We start from the raw sequence: 19650 nt of genomic DNA, 5'->3' as shown, positions 1-19650 counted from the left end.
TTGTTTGAAAATGTTTTTCTTCTTCTTTTATTTTCAAAAGTCTGAAAATATCAATAGTTTTGAAAAATGTTTAATCAAAAGTTTTGAAAACATTGCTCCTTTCAAGGTTTCACAATTGACAAATCATAAAACAAGAGTTCATTGGATATCAAAGAATTAATTACTCTTTTAATCCTTCAGTAAATTATAGCTATTTGACAAGTGTCAAGATCAATGCTATCTTTGAGAGATGGTTAAGTAAGGAAGGATAAAAAAGTCTCAAGTGGTTAATTTTGGTCAAAAGTATAGTGTTCTCATTTATTTGATGTTCTCTGATCTGATGGAGTAGCTTCTGTACTCAGTTATTGGAAGTGTTCTCTGACTCCCAACTCTCATGTTCTCATTCATGTTGTGTGATGCCTCATCAAGGGATTTGAGCAATCGTCTCCTATGTAATAATCTTCATATTCGAGCCGCCCTTTCAGGTTTTCAACTCGAATCCTCCTTTGGTTTCAAGACGTTACTCAGAATTTTACGTCTTTAACCCCCCTTTGTTATTTTTCTCTATCATGCATTAAAGATTTTAGAAAATCTTTATAAGTAAAATATTAATCCTGATAGGCGGGATGAAATATGAGGATAGTCTCTTCCGCTTAGAAATCCATGTATGATTAGAAGGGACTTGTAAGGCACGTAATGTAGGTCATGGTTCAGGGTTATGAAAGAAAGGGATAAAAGGCCCAAACATGTGTTTTAAGGGTATTTGAACCAAGGATCAATTAACTCTGATGTCTTCGATCTTGTTTTGCTCAATTTGAATCTACTCGAATGTCTTTCTCTTGATGTTTTATGATCTTCGAGTCAAGTGATTCTAGAGTGATTGTGTTTGATTAATCTCACGGTTTGAAGCTCAATGCGTCATTTGAGTCAGGAGACTCTTTGTCTGTGTTCTTTGTCCTCTTTTTGTTCTTTGCTTTTTCTTTGATTTTTGCTTTGATTTTTCTCTTTGCTATTTGCTCTTCTTTTCTCTTCGCTTTAATATGATCTTTGCACTATGTATTTGGTTCACCTTTTGGTATCTTATCTGGATCAATGGTCTTCACTCATACGAGCAGATTTCCTCCAACTTGCCCCCCAATATGGAGGACGATCCTTGATTAGGGTTGAATCAGAAGAAAATATCATTCATGCTCAAATGGGGACACAAGGGATATATTTTCTCCTTTTGTGAAGGGATAAAGAAAGAAAGCCGTTCATCATCTCATACCCAGAAGTCCTTGCAGAAGAGGTATCCCCAGGGAGATAGATTTTCAGGATTAATTTTTATTTAAATGAAAACAGTAATTAATGCATGATAGAATTATTTCGAATGAATTCTATTTTTTTCTCTTCGCTTCTTGCTCTCAACATGTCTCAATTGCTCATGCTCGTCTTCAGAAAATTGATGAGAGATGCCCCACACTGTGTCTTCTTTGTAGGAAGGTTTATGTTCAATTGAACATCTTACTCAATGTCTGTAGGTTTTATTGGTAGAAAATGTTGGTTTTACGTCTAAGAAGACGATGATGACTTTATTGGCTCAAAGAAAGGTATGGGTATGACTTTTGTGTCTCAAAAAAAAATAAATACAGTGTTTCAAGGTGGAAAGAATGTTTCAAGGTCTCAAAGAGATAGAATGTCAAAAATTGGTTATTTGGTAGTGACCAGGAATTATTTCGGGTAAAAATTGAGAGATTTTATTTTAGGGTTTTAGACAGGATAAAATAGGTCTAATCTTGGCATATGTCAAAGATCTATAATTCTTGAAGAATTAAAAGAATATGTAATTCATTCGATATTCAAAGAACTAAAGATTAAAATTTGTTCAATTATTTAACCTTAGAAAGTAGCATCATTTCAGTCATCAAAGATTAAAAATATTTAAGCAAATATTGAAGAAAAAACAAAAACGAGTTCAAACAAAACAATCTCTATGGATGGTAGTGGTTGATGCAATGACTTCTCTGGCTTAGTATTAGGATACCCCTGAATAAATCATATTATGGATTTTGTGCTTTAGTGTCTTGCAGTTCTCAGTGGAATGTCTGGAGCTTCTTAGGTGGAAATTGTGCACTGGATCAACATCGTAGACCTCAGGGAACGACGACTCTTTTCTCGAACCATCCTGGAAGACTCAATCGAACAAACTTCTATCGTGTTGATTTCAGCTTCTTGTTTATATTCTCAATATGGTCACGTGATCAGGATTACTTCCACTGACTTCTCCACAAATTGATCTCATGTTTTTATGAATGATGCATATGAAAATGCTTAAAAATAAAATATATATGCAACATAAAAAGATGCAAATGCAGATGGAAAAATGTTGACCCCAACGATGAATATCATAGAATAGTCTTCACCAGAAATAAAAGTTTTCACATTACAAGACAATCCAATTTACAAACATGTCTTCGCTTAGATGGTGAGCCTGGAATGGATCACTGCTTCATATCGGATCTTCGTCCTCAATAATGATGCCCCTCAAGCGCTCTGTAATCTGACTCCGTTAATGCCTCAGTGGTAGTGAGGTCGGTGTGTCGCTCTTTGATAACTAGCGATGAAATGATTGTAGATAAGACTCCACTGCTAGATTACTCCTTGAATCAGTGGATCATCATCTCAGTATTGAATGATGCACGATCTTCGAGCTCACTGCTTCGTCTCGGATCTTTGTACTTGGAACCGATGCCCCTCAATGCTCTGTAAACTAACTCCATTAATACCTCGGCTATGCTGAAGTTTGTGCTTCACTCCCTGATGGTTAATGATGGAATAATTGTGGATGAGAATCTACTGCTGGATTACTTCTTAGATCAGTGGATTATCATATCAGTCTCGAATGATGCACGATCTTCGAGAAAATCTCATTCTTGTACTCTGGACTTCTTTTTAGCCCTCGATGCATGTCTGTGTATGCGATCGCTTGATTGAAAACTTTTATCTCTTCTTGTGAAAATTTTCTCTCGAATATCCCCTTACGGATCAACACTTTTGCATTATGATGATGCAATGCAAATGACAAAATGACACAAACAAAAGAGAAGAAATAAGTTAGTATACACAAACAAAAGAGAAAAATAAGTTAGTACATGTAAAATAATTGATACAAATAAAAATGTAATTCAGAGATGGATATAACACCTACCCCGTCATGATATCTACCCAAACATGCTTTCAATTAAATAACAATCCTACCCGGACATGCTATCTACCCAAAATGATCTATTTTCAAGAAATTGGTCCTAACTGCATGGTATCTAGTTCGCATGCTTTATTCGGAAAAAAATATATTCTACAAATTTAAAAGGTTAAGGTTTAGAATCGTTCCTCCTTCGTGTACACCTATTTTGGGTACCTACTGACGGACAGAGGTTCGATATAACTATACCTAGGGTGACCGTTCTACGGTTCACTATATGCATGGTTTCGGCTCTAACAGGAAAATGGTAACCGAATTGTCCTTGATGTCGGTGCCCCCTTGGGCTGCCAAACCCTCGATCCTCACCCATTACAGGTTTCAAACGGAACGAGTTCAATTCGAGGGGATTTATTGCCTTATACCCGTACGAGGAATAAATCCCTACGAAGGTATAAAGTATATATCCCATGGGTTATTTGCTAAAACTCATACGAAGAATAAATTCTTACGAGAGTAAAGCATTCACCCCGACTAATTTGGATCGAAGCTCGTGTCTAGAGCTTATGTCATGCCAATGCGAGTGATGTGTGTGAGGAGGAACATACCTACCTTCGACCCAAAAGGAAAACAAGACAAGGAAAAATGATAAAATCCTGACAAAGCTGAAAGCCAACAAGAAAATGTTAGTACGACAAAAAACGAAGCAATTAAAAATTTCAATAAACAGATCATAAATTAACTAAAAACTAGAAATCATAATTTCCACCAAGATGACAATATGTAAACGACATACAGCCTGACTCTCTAAAAAAAATCCCCAGCGGAGTCGCCAAGCTGTCATAACCATTTTTCAAAAAAACAATTATTTATTATTTTAAAAACGATTATGACTTTAATTTTGAAAATTGGGTGATTTTGGATTAATTGGAATTAAATTGAAAATGAGTCGCCATCGACCTTTGGGTCAGGTAGGTCGAATACCTAAAAATGTCTTTTAAAAACAATTTAAAGAAAAATCATTTTTAAGACAAAATTTGATCTGCGTTTACCAAATATTCATTTAAAACGGGTTCGGAAGTCGGTTACGCATGGGGAAGGATGAGCACCCCCACAACGCCCAAAACTGGTACTGTGTCGCTTAAATATCGTCGTGATTGTGGAAAGTATGAATCGGATATAAAATTAAATTATGATCCATTTATTGAATATTAATTTGCTTCAAATAATTATTAGGGAAAATTCTTTAACTTGAAAAGAAATCTCGAAATTAGCAATCCTCCGTCGGGAAAGCTATTTCGACTATTTCTTATCTGTAAAGGATATTCCCTATTCGATAAAACAAGAATGTAATATAAATTGAAAATAAACACTTGTGTGAAATAAAATAACTTGCATCACGTTATTCGAATTAAAATATGAGATGAATTAATTAACAAAATAAAATCAATTTTATTCCAAGTTCATATTTGTTTGAATGTCGTATCGGATTGTACCACTTCGATCAAGTGATACTTTCCACGCCCGTTCTATAAATTTGTGTTCTTGAAATTATTCAAATAATATACGATAGAGAAATACAATGAAAATAAATATAAATAAAATATGCAAAACTAGAATATTTACATTAAATGAAACAAACAATATTATTTACACAATACAAATAATCGAATAACAAGTACAATAAAATCATACATAAATGACTAAAATAAAATATTCACAAATGTTAGGGATAAATTCGAACATCCACCAAAATACCTAACATATAAAACCCGGGACTAAAACGAAACTATTACAAACATTGGGACCAAAGTCAAATATCCACAAAAATGACATAACATACATTAATAGGACTAAAATAGAAATACCTAAACATAATGGATTAAATTAGTAAAAGCAGAAACTAACAGGGCTAAAAAGTAATTACAAAATAAACAGGGCCCAAATCGCAAACAACAACTAATACAAACATCAGAAATGTGAATAAGCCATAAATAATACTTAGGACTAGATTGAAATTGAAACAGAAACATGAAGACTGAATAATAATTAAACCAAAATGTAAAACAAGGACTAAAATAAAATATTTATAAATGTGATGGCCAGATTCGAATATCAAAGAAACATACACGAAATATTAAATCAGTGGCTAAGATGTAACATTTATAAATATTGAAACCAGAACCAAATATAAACAAAAAATGTTATAATACCTACGATAGTGACTAAAAATATAAAAGTGAAAAGATAAAGGCTCAATTTGAAATAATGTAAACTTCATTCCATGGCTAAATCGTGAGATTACAAGGATCAAGGACCTACAGTGTAGTTTACCCCTTTTAATATGAGAAACACGGGAAGAATGATACAAAGATGTAAGGACCAGATGGACTATTTACCCTTTTATGCTGAAACACGCATACCCTGACCCCTTTAAACGGCGTCGTTTTGGGTCCATTATAACCCAAAATAAGGGTTTCGAAACCCTTGTTTTTCTCATTCTCAGCCGTATCCCAAAACCAAAGAGGAGAGAACTCTCTTCCTCCCAAACTGTTCTTCCTGTTTCCTCTTCTCCTTTTCTTCTCTTCTCACCGATGAAGAACACACAACCCCGGCCACTTTAGATCGGTGGCCATGGTGTTTCACACACCACACATCCTCATCTAAAAAACCAACCTAAAAAAACTAGACCCTCTTCCCCACAACCAAATCTTAAAAACCCTAAGCCCCAAAGATAAGAACCTTACCTCCTAAAATAGAGTCCAACCGCTCCGATGAAGCAGCTGTGGCCGGATCGGTTAAGGGTAAATCTCTTCCTTCTCTCTCCTTTTTTTAGTTTTTTTGTTTTTTTATTTGGGGTCCGAATGGTTCCCCCTCTCTCACTGTATTTTATGTTTTGTTCTCTCTTCCTTTCTTCTCTCAAAACTCGAATAGTTCTCCCTCTTTTCTCCATGTTTTTTTTTCCTTTTTATTGATGCATATGTTGATATATGATTCCTGCTGATGGATTTGAGTCCTCCAAATAGGTAATAATATCCTATATTTTTAGGATAATAATCTTTTGATTTTTTTTACTTGGATAGGATCTGGGTCACTGTTTGATGGATTGGTGAGTCATTGTTGATGGATTTGTGAGTCACTGTTGATGCAGGGAAGAACGACAGCGGCAACATCAATGGCAAGCGGTGGCTGAGCTGATGATTTAGGGTTTTGAAACCCTAATTTTGTTGGGTTATCATATGATGGGCTCGGGTTAAGCCTAGGTTGGGCCTTGTAATTACTGTTGGGTTTCTGGTCATTGTTTGGCCTACAAAATATGTAACATGTAAATTAATAATAAAAAATACATAAACATAATAATAATAACTATAATAATAAATATTTAACAAAAAAAGACCCGGACAAAAACGGGTGTCTACAGTCTTCTTTTCAATATAATGGGTATGCAAAATTTCTTATTTTTTTCTTCTTCTTTTAATATATTGAACTATATTGAATATCTAATCTAAAATAATGGGTGTGCATTTGGTCCCCTATGTGGCCATATGCATCCACCCCTAAACTCCATCATTAGTTGTTGCAAGAAAGAATTATCACAGGATAAGGTAAGTGTCTTAAGAGTATGTCTAAATACTAATCATGAGAGCTTGTAATAATATGTTTATTCACCTTGTTTATTAAAATAAAGTATTTGATTACTTTTTCTGTGTATAAAAATAAATTAATCTATAATTCAGTCTTAAGAAAAATAGGATTACTATTAAAACCTTCTTAGTTAAGTATTATTGTAGGATTGGATAATACTAATACACTGAAATTAATATGTAGTTAATCGATGACAAAGTATTATCATTGATATATAGTCATAAATGTCAGAATCAATATAAGAGTAGCTATGTATATGATCTTATGACTTTAGATTATCATTATTCTAATATCATAAGTCGTTATTTTGATATTGTCAAATGTCTATCATAGTTGGTTGTATTATAAAAATTGATGTTGAATATACCACAATCTATATGGTGTGATATCAATTAAGATTTGTCTCTCCTACATGATGAAAGCAATATCTTTGATAATTTGATTGAGACTAAAAATGCATGATCATGTTCAAATAAATTGATACGAGATGTTACACTCGTTTGTTTATTTTAATTTACTTGATATATCAAGAAACATGAGATTAATTATATAAGCCTAATTGTCTCATTAATTATGTCCAATTTAAATATAAAGGACGAAAAGATATAACACACGAAAAGTTAATCACATAGAGATTAAGTTGAATCGTGATTTTTTATTATATTAGATCTCACTCATTGTTATATTTCAATCATAACTTAGAAAAAAATATTTCATTACTAAATCTCACTCATTGTTTGTAATTTTATAATTCTTATAATATTATTATTAACACTACGAAGAACTTATAGGATGACACCTAATGATTGAAACGAGTGAAATCCAAATACAATTAGTATTGTGTTTCACATGAATCAAATTAATATGGAATTAATTTAACTTAATTTGACAATTAAATATTGAAAGAAGTATATGCACAAATTTATTGTACACACATAGATAATATAGTTGAAATAAATGTTTGAATTTGTTTTTATAAAATTGTAATAAAAAAATTACTAAAATTATTATAATTATAATTTTGGTCAAGCATTGGAAAATTTTCTCTTAATCATATGTTTTATAACGGGATAAACTATGTAGAAATTGACATAGAAATTGATTCATAGCGTTCCTCCTTTAAACGCAAGAGATATATTTTTATATCTTCCACGGGTTCCATACCAAATCTATTCACCTCCTATATTAATATTCGGGTTTTGGTTTTGGTTATGAAAGAGGACTTTCGGGTAACATTTTACACCAAAATTAGTCCCTCTATATTTCCAACGAGAACAAAATAATCCCTCCGTTGAAATTTTCAACTATTAAGTGATTGGTGAAAAGAAAGAAAGATAAGATACTTTAATTAAAAAGAAAATTTTGAATGGGATCGTGATTTCCGGTAACAAAAGGGAAGGTGTCTAAAATATCTGATAGCGTGGACAATGGCATCCCAAACCCACTCTCCCTTGTATGAATAATCAATCAAATCATCCCATTCGTAGGCGTCGGCGTCGGCTCCGGCTCCGGCTCCGGCTCCGTCTGTGGCCGGGACAGCCGCAGTGCAGCGGACCCATGGCTATAGATGAAACCTAAAACGCAACACTCTTTATCATCTCAATACAAATTGTTTTTGGGTAAATTACACCATTAATAATTAAACTATCAGTTTTGATCTGTTTTAGTATCTAAATTTTTAATTTTTTCAAAATTATACCTAAAGCTTCTTTTGTTTTATTCTAGTACTCATTGTTAAAAACTGTAGATTTTTTTTATTTTAGTACCCCGTTTAAAATTTAACCTTAAGTTTGGAAAAAGAATGAAAATTTAGATATTAAAAAGGATCAAAAATAATAATTTATGTACTAAACGCGTTAAGTTTTTAACGGTGGGGTACTAAAATAAAATGAAAACTAAACGTTAAACATGGTTTTGAAAAACTTAAAAGTTTAAGTACTAAAACAAACCAAAATTGATAGTTTATTGCTTACCCTTTTTAATAAAAACATCACCAATAAGCAATATTTAATCTTTTAACATTTTATTTTTGCATATCATTTCCAGAACTTAAAATTATTTTTGTTGTTGTAAATTAAATGGAAATCGGTAATAGAAAAAAAAAGAACAAATAATATGATTATTATATTCTCATTTATTTAAATCATATGTTATTGTATAAATATTTGAATAAAAGATCATGATAAATTTTATAAAATTAAAAATAACTATGCAGTGATAAAAAAATAAGTGGTTTATCTTGAATAAAAAATTATTCATATTATTTAATATTAAAAAAATCTTATACATATTTTCTATTAATAAAAGTACTTTGTAATATAAAAAAAATTTCAAATATCATTTCTTCAAGAGAAAGAATCCGTTAATCTATCATAAATTAATCCAAAATTATAGTTTATTTCACTTAATTTTATACAACCTACTGTGATAAACAAAAACAAAAAATGATTTGGAATTATTCAAAATAAAATTACTTTAAATTTGACAATAAATCGAATCTAAAATACACTAATCCCCCCCCCCCGGGATAATCACATGTATTCCGGGATTCTAAACAGATGACAATTAATTATTTAAAATTTTACATTATTAAAACATGAAGAAATAAATACACACAAAAAAATGATAAAATATTTCAAATTGTGAATTATCCATGTAATCCTTATAACATGAAATGCACTTACAAATTGTATATGATATAACATGAAACTCGCGTATAGCTAAAGCAGTTTTTACGTTTAATTTACAACAAGGGTCAGAGTTGTCAATTTGACCCATTTTGGTTGGAGTTGGTCGAAATAAGGACAAGATAAAGCCGCCACCTTGCTTTCGAACAAAGTTATACTATTGTTTTTTTTTCATAATTCTTAAAAAAAAATAAATCCGAATAATTTCTCTGTATCTTCAGCTGCAACGATCAATTATCATCATCATCATTCTCTTCAACAGCACCTGCTCGCTGCAAAAAACTACCCAATTCCCTTCTTTGTTTTATTTATTATTTTTCATCTTTTACCTCGGTCTCTCTCTTTCGTTTCATAAATACCCCAGAAGCCTCTTTCAAAAAGGTCTCACTTTTTCTTGAGTTCTTCTTTTTCATAGATCCAGGGAGGTCTTGTTCCTAGGTACATTTTATAATTACCTTTTTAAGTTGAAATTTCTTACTCAGTTTTGCTTGAAGTTGTTAATATATATTGTTTGATCATTCTGTGTTGGGTTCTTTTTTTATGGTAATATGTTTTTTCAGATTAGATCAGCTAGCTAGATTTTGCATGGGATTTTTGTTTTGTTTATGATTCATTTTAAGTCCCAGATTCAGGAGTCTTGTTTCTGTTGGTTTTATGCTAAACGAAAAGAGTACAAAATGTTCAACCTTGCTTAGTTTAGGTAGCCGATAATGGTTCAATTGATTGTATTTATGTTTTCTTTAGACCATCATTAATGATGAATAAACTGTTTCAAATCCCCAAAATTTTAGAGCTAATTTCGTTGAATTTGATTCTAAATTGTGCATTTTAACATCTTTGAGCAGTTAATATTAGAAAATCTAAGTGAAGTCGAATTCAAGCTGATCCCTAAAATTAGATAAAGAATAGTAGTGTTTCAAAGTTCCAAAATGTTGAGGCTAATCTCGTTGAGTTTGACATAAATTTGATTCTGAATTGTTTGTTTGAACATCTTTGTGCGGATAACATTGGCAAATATAAAGGAAATCGAATTCAAGCGGATCCACTGAATCAGATAAAAAAAATAGTTCGGTTCAATCCACATTAAATTCTAGCGATGTCTTTTATCGGTACCCAGCAAAAATGCAAGGCTTGTGAGAAGACCGTTTATCCGGTCGAACTTTTGTCGGCCGATGGGATTCCTTACCATAAGTCTTGCTTCAAGTGCAGCCATTGCAAAGGGACATTAAAGGTATTGTCTTTTAATTGCTTTCCATCCTTCTCTGCTCATTTGTTGATTCAGATGAAAATATATGAAGTTATCTACTGCCATTTACTTCATTTTTGTTGAAGTTCAAAGCCCTTTTACTTTGTTCACCGGTTAATTCACTTGATCTTGTGTCGAATGTGTAATCAAATGGTGGGCGAAGAAGTAACTTGGACACCATTCTTATTACAGTTTTTGTTTGAATCTTTGTTGATTTATGTAAAGGTGTTTCTGCATCTAACTTAGCAGCTTTTGTGTTATTAATTTCCAGTTGGGTAATTACTCCTCAATGGAAGGTGTCGTTTATTGCAAGCCTCATTTTGAGCAACTCTTCAAAGAGTCGGGGAATTTCAACAAGAATTTCCATTCACGTATGTATCGTTCTCTTAGTGGATAGTGTCCTATATTTGGTTTCTTGATACTTTCCGTCCTGGTTTTTAATTTGCCTTCAATTTTGCTGTCAGCAGCTGCCAAGTCAGCTGAGAAGTTAACTCCGGAGCTGGTAAATGTTTCGATTAAATGGGACAAGTTCATTATAGAGTTTGATATTAGCTTAGGATGTTAGGTTACTAAATTTCTTGCTAACTCCTAATAGCTTGTGTTGATTTCAGACAAGATCACCTAGCAAAGCTGCCAGCATGTTTTCCGGGACACAAGAAAAATGTGCCACGTGTGGCAAAACTGCTTATCCACTTGAGAAGGTAAAATTCTAGATCCCAATATGTCATTGGATGAGAACTGTATATCTTTTCTGCAATTGTCGGGCTTCAATTTTTTGGTTGTCTATGCCCTCTTCTTAATACGAACTTGTACTCCCAATCAGTCCGTGTGACCCTATCACATTCATCTGAATCTTTATGAGGCCCACTCCTCGGTTTTGCTCTTTCCCGAACTGATGAAATCTTGAGTGGTGTAAACCCTATAACAGTTTCTTTATGATCAGCTTGGTTTTCCTTCTGCGTGATGGTTTTTCACTATTAGGTTGATATTGTCATTGAAAAGGGGCACGTCTTTAGGTGTAATTAGATTTAGAGTTGTCCAAGTTCCATTTGAAATAATCAAATTGCTCGCATAAGATGAGCATCTTCATCCAGTTAGAATTAATCTTTGCTCCTTTGAACCAACTTGGAGCTTGGAAGAACTCTGAGTGGTTTAGATTAGCTACAAAGGAGTACTTTCCTCATCGAAGTTGGTGTTGCGTCAACTCTTTATTTTTCTCGAAATACTCATGCCCTACAAATTTTCAAACATGGAGTTAGAGAAACATACCATATTCGAGTCAAAGTATGGTTTCAAGAAGAGGTCATAAAACTTGTCTCATATATTTCAATGCTAAAAACTAATAACATGTTTTTTGACCTATATCTGCTTATTACATTGTTTGAAATGCTTCATAGTTGATACATCCATATATGTATTTGTAATAAAATGTGGGGTTTTTTGTCCGATATTTTGTCAGGTAACGGTAGAAGGGCAGTCGTACCACAAGACATGTTTCAAGTGCTCTCATGGTGGTTGCCCAATAACTCCATCAAATTATGCAGCACTAGAGGGTATCTTGTATTGCAAGCATCACTTCTCCCAACTTTTCAAGGAGAAAGGAAGCTACAATCACCTCATCAAATCTGCATCTATTAAACGCTCGGCTGCCCCTGTTCCCGAAGCTTAAATACATTCGCTAGTATCCATATCGCTTTCGTGTTTTCCTTTCGTCGTGATTGCCGGTGTGTTTGATTTTAATTTATTGCCGGTGTGTTTGATTTTAATTTACGGGAGAACCGGAATAAAACAAAAATCTGCGTTCCAAATATGCATTTTAGTTTCGGTTCCGCTGGTTCATCAGCGTATATATTTGTGATATTTGATTTATCTTATGGGATCGGGTTTATTCTGCATTCCTCAAGTTGTAAAAACAACCGTTGCCTACCTTTAACTAGAAATTTAACAAGGATCAAGGAAATTTTGGATTCTTATAATTCTCAGTGTCCAATGAATCTATTATTCTGAAAAATGAAATGGTCTATCATGCCACACAATCACATGCATACATTCATATATCATACCTACACCTATATATACAAAGGCACAACTAACCGTAAATACTAGCCTATATAAGTGTCGATGTGTAGAATTGTTCACATCATACCTACATACGTTGATATATACATATGCATACATGCATCCATAACTGCAAGCATATATATATACACTATTATAACGCATTAAACAAAAAAACGGTAAACTTAGTGAACTTTTTCTCCATTAAATCAATATTAGAAATGTAAATAACAGATTGATCGGGTAAAGAACAAATCTGCTACCTTTGTCTTGAAGAATGAAAAACATTTAAATGACATTTTCATCTACGACCCCAAGCTGGGAATAATAGAAATACCAACCAGTCAATTATTGGAGTTCTCTATAGTTCTTACCAATCCTGCAGTCGGTTCTGATACACAAAAGAAAGACAATGTTTCCTAGGCTTCCAGGGGACAGAAAATGAATCTAACATGGCCCTTACTTGCCTATTTCGATGTTGCTGTGTCCTTTCAATAAAATAAACACAATATATGAACGAACGGTCACATGCATATCGTGTCCGCAGGATGATGTCTCATTTACTACTTTGTTTATTGGCTTCAGCATAAAGTATAACCCCAAAGACTGTGAGTGTATAACCAAGCATTCCAGTAACAGAAACTGGGTTTCTGAAAATTAAAATAGAAACCACCACAGCTACGGCTCCTTTTGCATTTCCTAGAACCTGCAAGTGCAAATATCACAGTTTCTCAAAAAGCTGAAGTTAATCTAATCATTATATGGTAAGTTAGGGTTTTGAGTTCAAAGTTTCGGTGAATCACTTTCTTGTTTAATATTCCTTAATAAGTGTAATCATTTGATTTTAATGTCATATACCACATAAGAAATTTAACAGCACATCCTCTACACCTTGTTTTCTTTATGAAAAAAAGAAACAAAATAAACATAGCAAATTCCATAAAGCCTGAACACCAGTGGGAAATGATGCTGAGAAAAAAGATGGTAACAAGGATAACGCATGTCATACCTGTAAAGTGAGCGCATCGGTGTGTTTCGTGACCAAAAAGTTGGTCAAATTCACAAAATATGCTACTGCTGAATTTAACAAGAGAATGATCTTGACATCATCTCGGTCAAGCGCAAGGGTGGTACGGCCACATTTTCTTCCATAATGAGAGTTGTGGGAAGTAGAAACACAACAATTATGGGAGCCATGTAGAGGAGGAGGTTCATTGAATTTAGTTTCTCTCTAAAATAAAGTGGCAAAAAAATTTCAGTATACGTTTCGAATCTCAAATCGAATTGGAAATATACAAAAATTATGCCATCAGCCACAATGCAGAAGCATAGGACTAAAACATTCCTCACCCTTCTTGTAAAACCGACTTGAGAGCTCTTGCAGCTGTAGCTGAAACGCACATGATAATACCAAATAGATGAAAACTCGTTTCACCCTGTTGCCACATAAACAATTAAAAAGCAGATTGGTTAAATAAACGATAAGACAACGTAAATAAGACAGAATGGAAATTTCGAATAAAGAAATTTGAAGGTTTTGAAATCAAATAGGGAGAAGAACTGCAGACCAAACTTGTAAATGCAACAACCGAGACATACAGAATGAGAAACGCTAGGAAAAAGAAGGAAAGATTCATCAGAGGGAAGCATTGATGAATCATAACAGTAACAGGGTTTTCATATCATAGTTGTTTTGATCATCCATTTGAAACCAAGAAGAAGAAAATCAACAAATGCAAACGGTATCGTTTATAAACCTCAAAATTCAGCTAAAAACAGAACATAAAAAATATATCTAATGTTAAATCTTGCATAAGAGGAACAAATCCTTCATAAATTCACTATAAAAATAAATAAATAAAAGCCACAATCTCCATTAACCAATAAAAATATAAAACCAAAAAAATTAGCAGGCAAACCAACAAAATAAAACAAAACCCATTTCCATATAACATTGAAGAGGGATGCTTGGCTTACGTATAGCACCCTTATTCCCGTTGTCACTGGGGTTATCATTGCAAGTGGGGTATGCATTTTCCAAATATATATATATATATATATACAACGTCACGAAAAGATCAACATCAACATCAAGAACCAGACTAAAAGATCACAAAAGTTGATAATGACCAAGGTTGCAACGAAACGAAAACAACATAAAGCTACAACAACCAAGAAAATTAGTAGAGCAGCAAACTGGATAGGTTGAGACAATTCACATTTTCAATATTCCAGTTTGGTCCATTCGGGTTTGACAGATTCAATTAAAACCAAACAGCAAACATGAGCTCAGAAAACAAGTATAAAAATATCATAAACTGGGAAAATGAAGAATACTTCGTATACTGCTAGGGTACATGAAGACTCTGACTCTATCTCCCTGCAAAGGAAACGAAATATACATGTAAAATCAAAAGCAGCGATAGTGTGAGCCATTCTTCTTCACTTTAGCCTTGTAGATATAAGCCATACGCTTGCCAGCATACGAAGCTACTTCCTCCTTGGTGTTAACCCCGTCAATCTGGATCAAAGAAGTGTATGGATACTGGTTCGACTTGGACCTAGCACCAAAACACAAACAAATCACACAAACAAAACAAAAGGAACTCCAGTGTCAATATCAAGTTCTTCCACTCAGTTCAACATTTAAAAAACCAAGCTTTAGAAAGTGAATTAACTAATTTAACTAAAATTGAATCCCCCTTCGATAAATTAATCTAATCTCCCACCCACCAAAAAAAAGAAGGTTGATTTTTTTTGTTACCTATTGTAACCCAAGATGGTTCCTCGTACATAGTCTGCATTAATCAAAATCAAAGAAAACGAAGACAGATAAGAGCACGTAAAATCTAAAAACTGTATTCCATATATTAAAATGGGGAATTGGTACAGGTTAAGACTTTTAAAAGATGAAATTGAAGAGATCGAAGGGTACCTTACTCTCCCTGGCGTCTGCAAGAGAGACATAAACCCTTATTAGGTTTTGAGAAATTTATATAAAGTGGCTTTGTTCTTTCTTGGGCAATTTGGACATCTCTTTTGGGCTTTGTTCTTTCTAGTAAATTTTCAACACCAGTCCAAGGGTCGGTAAGCTAGCCCGGCTCAGTAGTTTAGCCCAGTTTTCGTTACAAATATTTAATTAAACGAACTCCTTTATCCATTTTCTTTATAAAAAAAAAATCATCTGAAAATTTTCTTTTGAAATGATTGACTATATTTATTTTAATCATTGATTGAATAATAAAAAAAAAGGTTCAATTTGGATAAACATTTTGGTTTTATCCGGATAATAAACTGTCCAAATTGGCTGAAGTATGAAAGATAACCCACTAACGAATAATTAATTTCGAGCATAGATAGGAAATTTATCGACTTCGGTTAAAGTTTTTATTTTTAGTTATATGAGAGACTTAAAAGTGATATCGACTTGTTTAAAATTTAAGATTTAGAATTCAGTGTTAATTTATTACCATTTTTATGCAGAAAAGTTATTGCATAGATCAAATGTCTTCTTTTCTGGAGAAACACAAGGTCATCAACTTCACCCACACCGACAACAATTAGCAAACAGTGGCCTTCCAAGCCTTGTTAAAGGTTCCATCGATGTATAAAGCAATTAAATTCACCAACGAACTCGACCAACTCTTAAATTTTACTTTTTTCGGTGCATTTTATTGAAGGTTCAATTTCTGTTACTACGAATATACTCTTAAAATTTGTTTTTTCTTTAAATATTAAAGATTCATTTTTTCCGATACTTATTATTATGAAGCTATTCTTAAATATTTTTTTTTCAACACTTATCATTATGAACAGTTACTTAAATAACAGTATATAACCACAATAATATGTCATGCGGTGGTAACAAAATCGTTCAAAACTGCGATATCAACGATCGTTATGTCCATAATATTATATGTTATTAAAAATACACAACCACGATACTTGCAGTGACAACAATATCATCTGTTATGTTCAAAATAACGATAAACACAACGCGATTGAATATACAAATACAAATTGTAATTTAAACCTCTGAATAAAGGTCTAATTTTTTAGTTCACCCAGGAACACAAAAATCTCAGAAACGGGCGTGGCTCATTTTTGCTATGATTTTTTTAATTGTTTGCCGCCATTCCTGGTATTCTTAGAAAATTGTTTCCTTAATCTGTTCATTAATTGCAGAATTCATGAAGTTGAACCAGGAAAACAGTAAATTTGCACGAAGCTGTGAAAGATGGAAACAAACATTCAGTTTGAAAATCGAGTGATTAAGTTCTTAAAACGGATTTTTTGGTTTCGTGATGAGATCCTATCGAACTGGGAAATGTTATGGCTTGAACATTTGTAGCATTTGGGACAGGTGCTGCTGGCAGTTTCTCCCTGTTTGCTGGGTTTTGCATAATCGGATTATATTCTCGTCGACATATTCAATTATATATTCTGACAAATATATTCGCTTATCATCCGGTGAAGCAAGCAAAAAGAAATGCTAAGGGTGCATGAGAAGCAAGTATAAAATATAAAAGGGAAAAGAACATTAAGCATATAAAGTTCATTAATCATTTGATCCTGGAATCAATTCCAATTTGATATCAATCTTCAGACATACCAAAGTTTATTTATGCGGTGGATGATGGTTAGGACGAGGATTAGAAAGATATAGCATCCTCTGCTTAATCATCGCCGCAGCTCCAAGATCAGAGAGGAGAAAGAAGATATAACAATGTCGGTTGTATGGTGGATGATGGTTCGGATGTAGGATTAGAAAGAGAAGCCATCCTCCGTTTAATCGTTACTAGAATTCCAAGATCGGAGATGAGAAAGAAGAAGAGATAGGGTATGCAGATTGCAGACAATCCCAGACCTTAAATCTAGAGTTGAACTTTGTACAAATAACAAAGATCACTAAGTTGAGATGCCAATGAAAAAAGATCCCAAAACCAGTATGCAATTGCTAGAATACCTTTAGTAAGGACTACAAGCAAGCACAAGACATTTCTTGAAGCATATAAAAGACTCAACTTGGGGTCCAATCAACGTATCAAGCATTTCAAAGAATAAAATAAAAATCACAGCAATTTTTAGAATGTGTTTACAGAAAAGAAAAGAGAGCCAAACAAACTGCATTGCATTACAGGCTACATACAGCAACGCAAAAAAACGACATCCAAAACTTAGTCAAATAACTACAGTAATAAAAACATGAAATTCAAATCATAACCTTCATAAACTCCATCCGCTAAACTTTATTACATTGATCTTCCTTCTCTACAATCCCATTGACCACCTTGTACCTGAAATCTTCATGACCCGGTCCACACTTGACAGGGAACACTGTGTGCCTACTAATGAAAATCGACCATATAAACAGCACCACGAATGCTAACAAGGCTCCACATCCAGTAGCGAAGATCAACCTAGCTAGAATCATCAAAGCACAAGACTTCCCCTTTTCTTCTCTAATTTCCTTACTATCCTTATCCATATAACCTCTAGGATCAGCAGGCAATGAATGCATCCAACTCTGAACGGCTCTTACCCTAAATCTCCATGAATAAACATTAACATTGCTACTAGTCTGTGAAGATTCATCATTGGTCGTTGATATTATGCCAACAAAAACATCCTCATCACCCCACATTTCTAGCAGATCAATTTGGTATGCTAGAACTGGGTTCACAGGCTTATTTTGATCATGCTTACTCAATCTAACTTGTAAAAGTTTTGAGCTTGAATCATAATCAACCCAAGATTTCAACACATCCCCATTGTTCAACATTAAATTCAGAGATGACAAATTGCTAACCTTAACAGATTCAAGACCATGGATATCAAGTCGTACGTTATTAAAGTTCCCAGCTTTATAATCTCCCTTTGTATCAAATTCAACACCCAGAAACGTATTTTCACCAGAAAGACCAAAAGGTCCTTGAACCTGAAATCTTGTGTGAAAACCATTAGGAATAAGAACAAAAGCTAAACCGTCACAATTACCAGGAGCTATGGAAAATGAAAACTTAGTTGAAAACGACGTCGGCTGACCCACATTCCTCGCCAATGCGGGCTTGAAGGGCTTGTCCAACAGTAAAAGACCAGAACTTGGCGCGTGAAAGCGCGTGAGCTTCACTTTAGAGTTTCCATCAGCAATCATTGCATCACCGAAGAGGGAAATGTGGGGATCAAAGCTGGGGTTGTTATGGACGGCTTGATGGGAAAAAGATGAAATGGATTGTGCTGTAAGGAAGAGGAAGATGAAGATTCGGAGGTTAGAAGAGAAATAATAGCTGCGACTGGAAAATGTAGCCATTGTTTTACTATGTTTTTGCAGGTTTTCGAGGAAAGGGACGGTGTTAACTGTTAAGTGGTGGTTTTATAAAGGGCCTTCCTATTCCTAATCTAAAGGGGTTTCAATTTCAACTTTGGTTAAATCACATCAAATACCGTTGAACCTTGGTTTTGTATCTATTTTATCATTGTATTTTCAAATATTTTAATTTTAACATGAAAATTTCTTTTGATTTTAATTATATTATTAAGTCGTTAAATCTTTAATAGTATGATGGTGTGGTCATCTTCTTTCCCATGAAATTTAGTTTGTATATTGATTTTTCTCTAAATTTTAAAACATTTTTTAGATATTAAACTATCGTTTCGTTCAATGTAACTATTTTAGTTGTTATTTTTTATCATCGTCCTCTCATCATTGACTTCTATTTGTGATAAAAACTCATCAATAAAAATCAATCTAGGTTTAAAATTTCAATACTCTAATCTTCCCGAACGATAATTTAATAAGACTAGTTTTAAATTATATTGTTTATTTTTAAGTTTTTTTATTATTTAAATTTTTGAAC

General features: G+C 33.3%; 2 protein-coding genes and 1 long non-coding RNA gene across 5 annotated transcripts; 1 reads left to right on the top strand and 2 right to left on the bottom strand.

Moving 5' to 3' along the window:
- Positions 1-9812: 9812 nt before the first annotated feature.
- LOC120154205 (LIM domain-containing protein WLIM2b-like) lies at positions 9813-12648 on the top strand. Of its 3 annotated transcripts, none has more exons than XM_039166023.1 (6): positions 9813-9927; positions 10491-10720; positions 11007-11106; positions 11200-11237; positions 11347-11436; positions 12195-12648. In XM_039166023.1, exons 2-6 carry the CDS (start codon positions 10586-10588, stop codon positions 12402-12404), a joined length of 573 nt encoding a protein of 190 aa, XP_039021954.1. In that variant the 5' UTR covers positions 9813-9927; positions 10491-10585; the 3' UTR covers positions 12405-12648. The 3 variants fall into 3 exon arrangements, with proteins under 3 accessions (XP_039021954.1, XP_039021955.1, XP_039021956.1); XM_039166024.1 differs by having other exon boundaries at positions 9820-9927; positions 10512-10720; XM_039166025.1 differs by having other exon boundaries at positions 9822-9927; positions 11203-11237.
- A 464-nt stretch (positions 12649-13112) lies between these two features.
- Positions 13113-15641, bottom strand: LOC120154206. The gene is made up of 5 exons (XR_005518860.1): positions 15558-15641; positions 15131-15354; positions 14144-14229; positions 13803-14024; positions 13113-13499 (listed from the first exon to the last, which is right to left on the bottom strand). It is a non-coding gene; the product is annotated as an uncharacterized LOC120154206 (long non-coding RNA).
- Positions 15642-17900: 2259 nt separating this feature from the next.
- Positions 17901-19173, bottom strand: LOC120153949 (L-type lectin-domain containing receptor kinase VIII.1-like). The gene has a single exon (XM_039165809.1). The coding sequence runs from the start codon at positions 19101-19103 to the stop codon at positions 18036-18038; it is 1068 nt and encodes a 355-aa protein (XP_039021740.1). The 5' UTR covers positions 19104-19173; the 3' UTR covers positions 17901-18035.
- Positions 19174-19650: the final 477 nt, after the last annotated feature.

This window comes from Hibiscus syriacus, unplaced genomic scaffold (genome assembly GCF_006381635.1).
Source record: "Hibiscus syriacus cultivar Baekdansim isolate YM2019G1 unplaced genomic scaffold, ASM638163v2 tig00111105_pilon, whole genome shotgun sequence".
Lineage (NCBI taxonomy): Eukaryota > Viridiplantae > Streptophyta > Magnoliopsida > Malvales > Malvaceae > Hibiscus > Hibiscus syriacus.
This window is presented reverse-complemented; position numbering and strand designations above follow the sequence as displayed.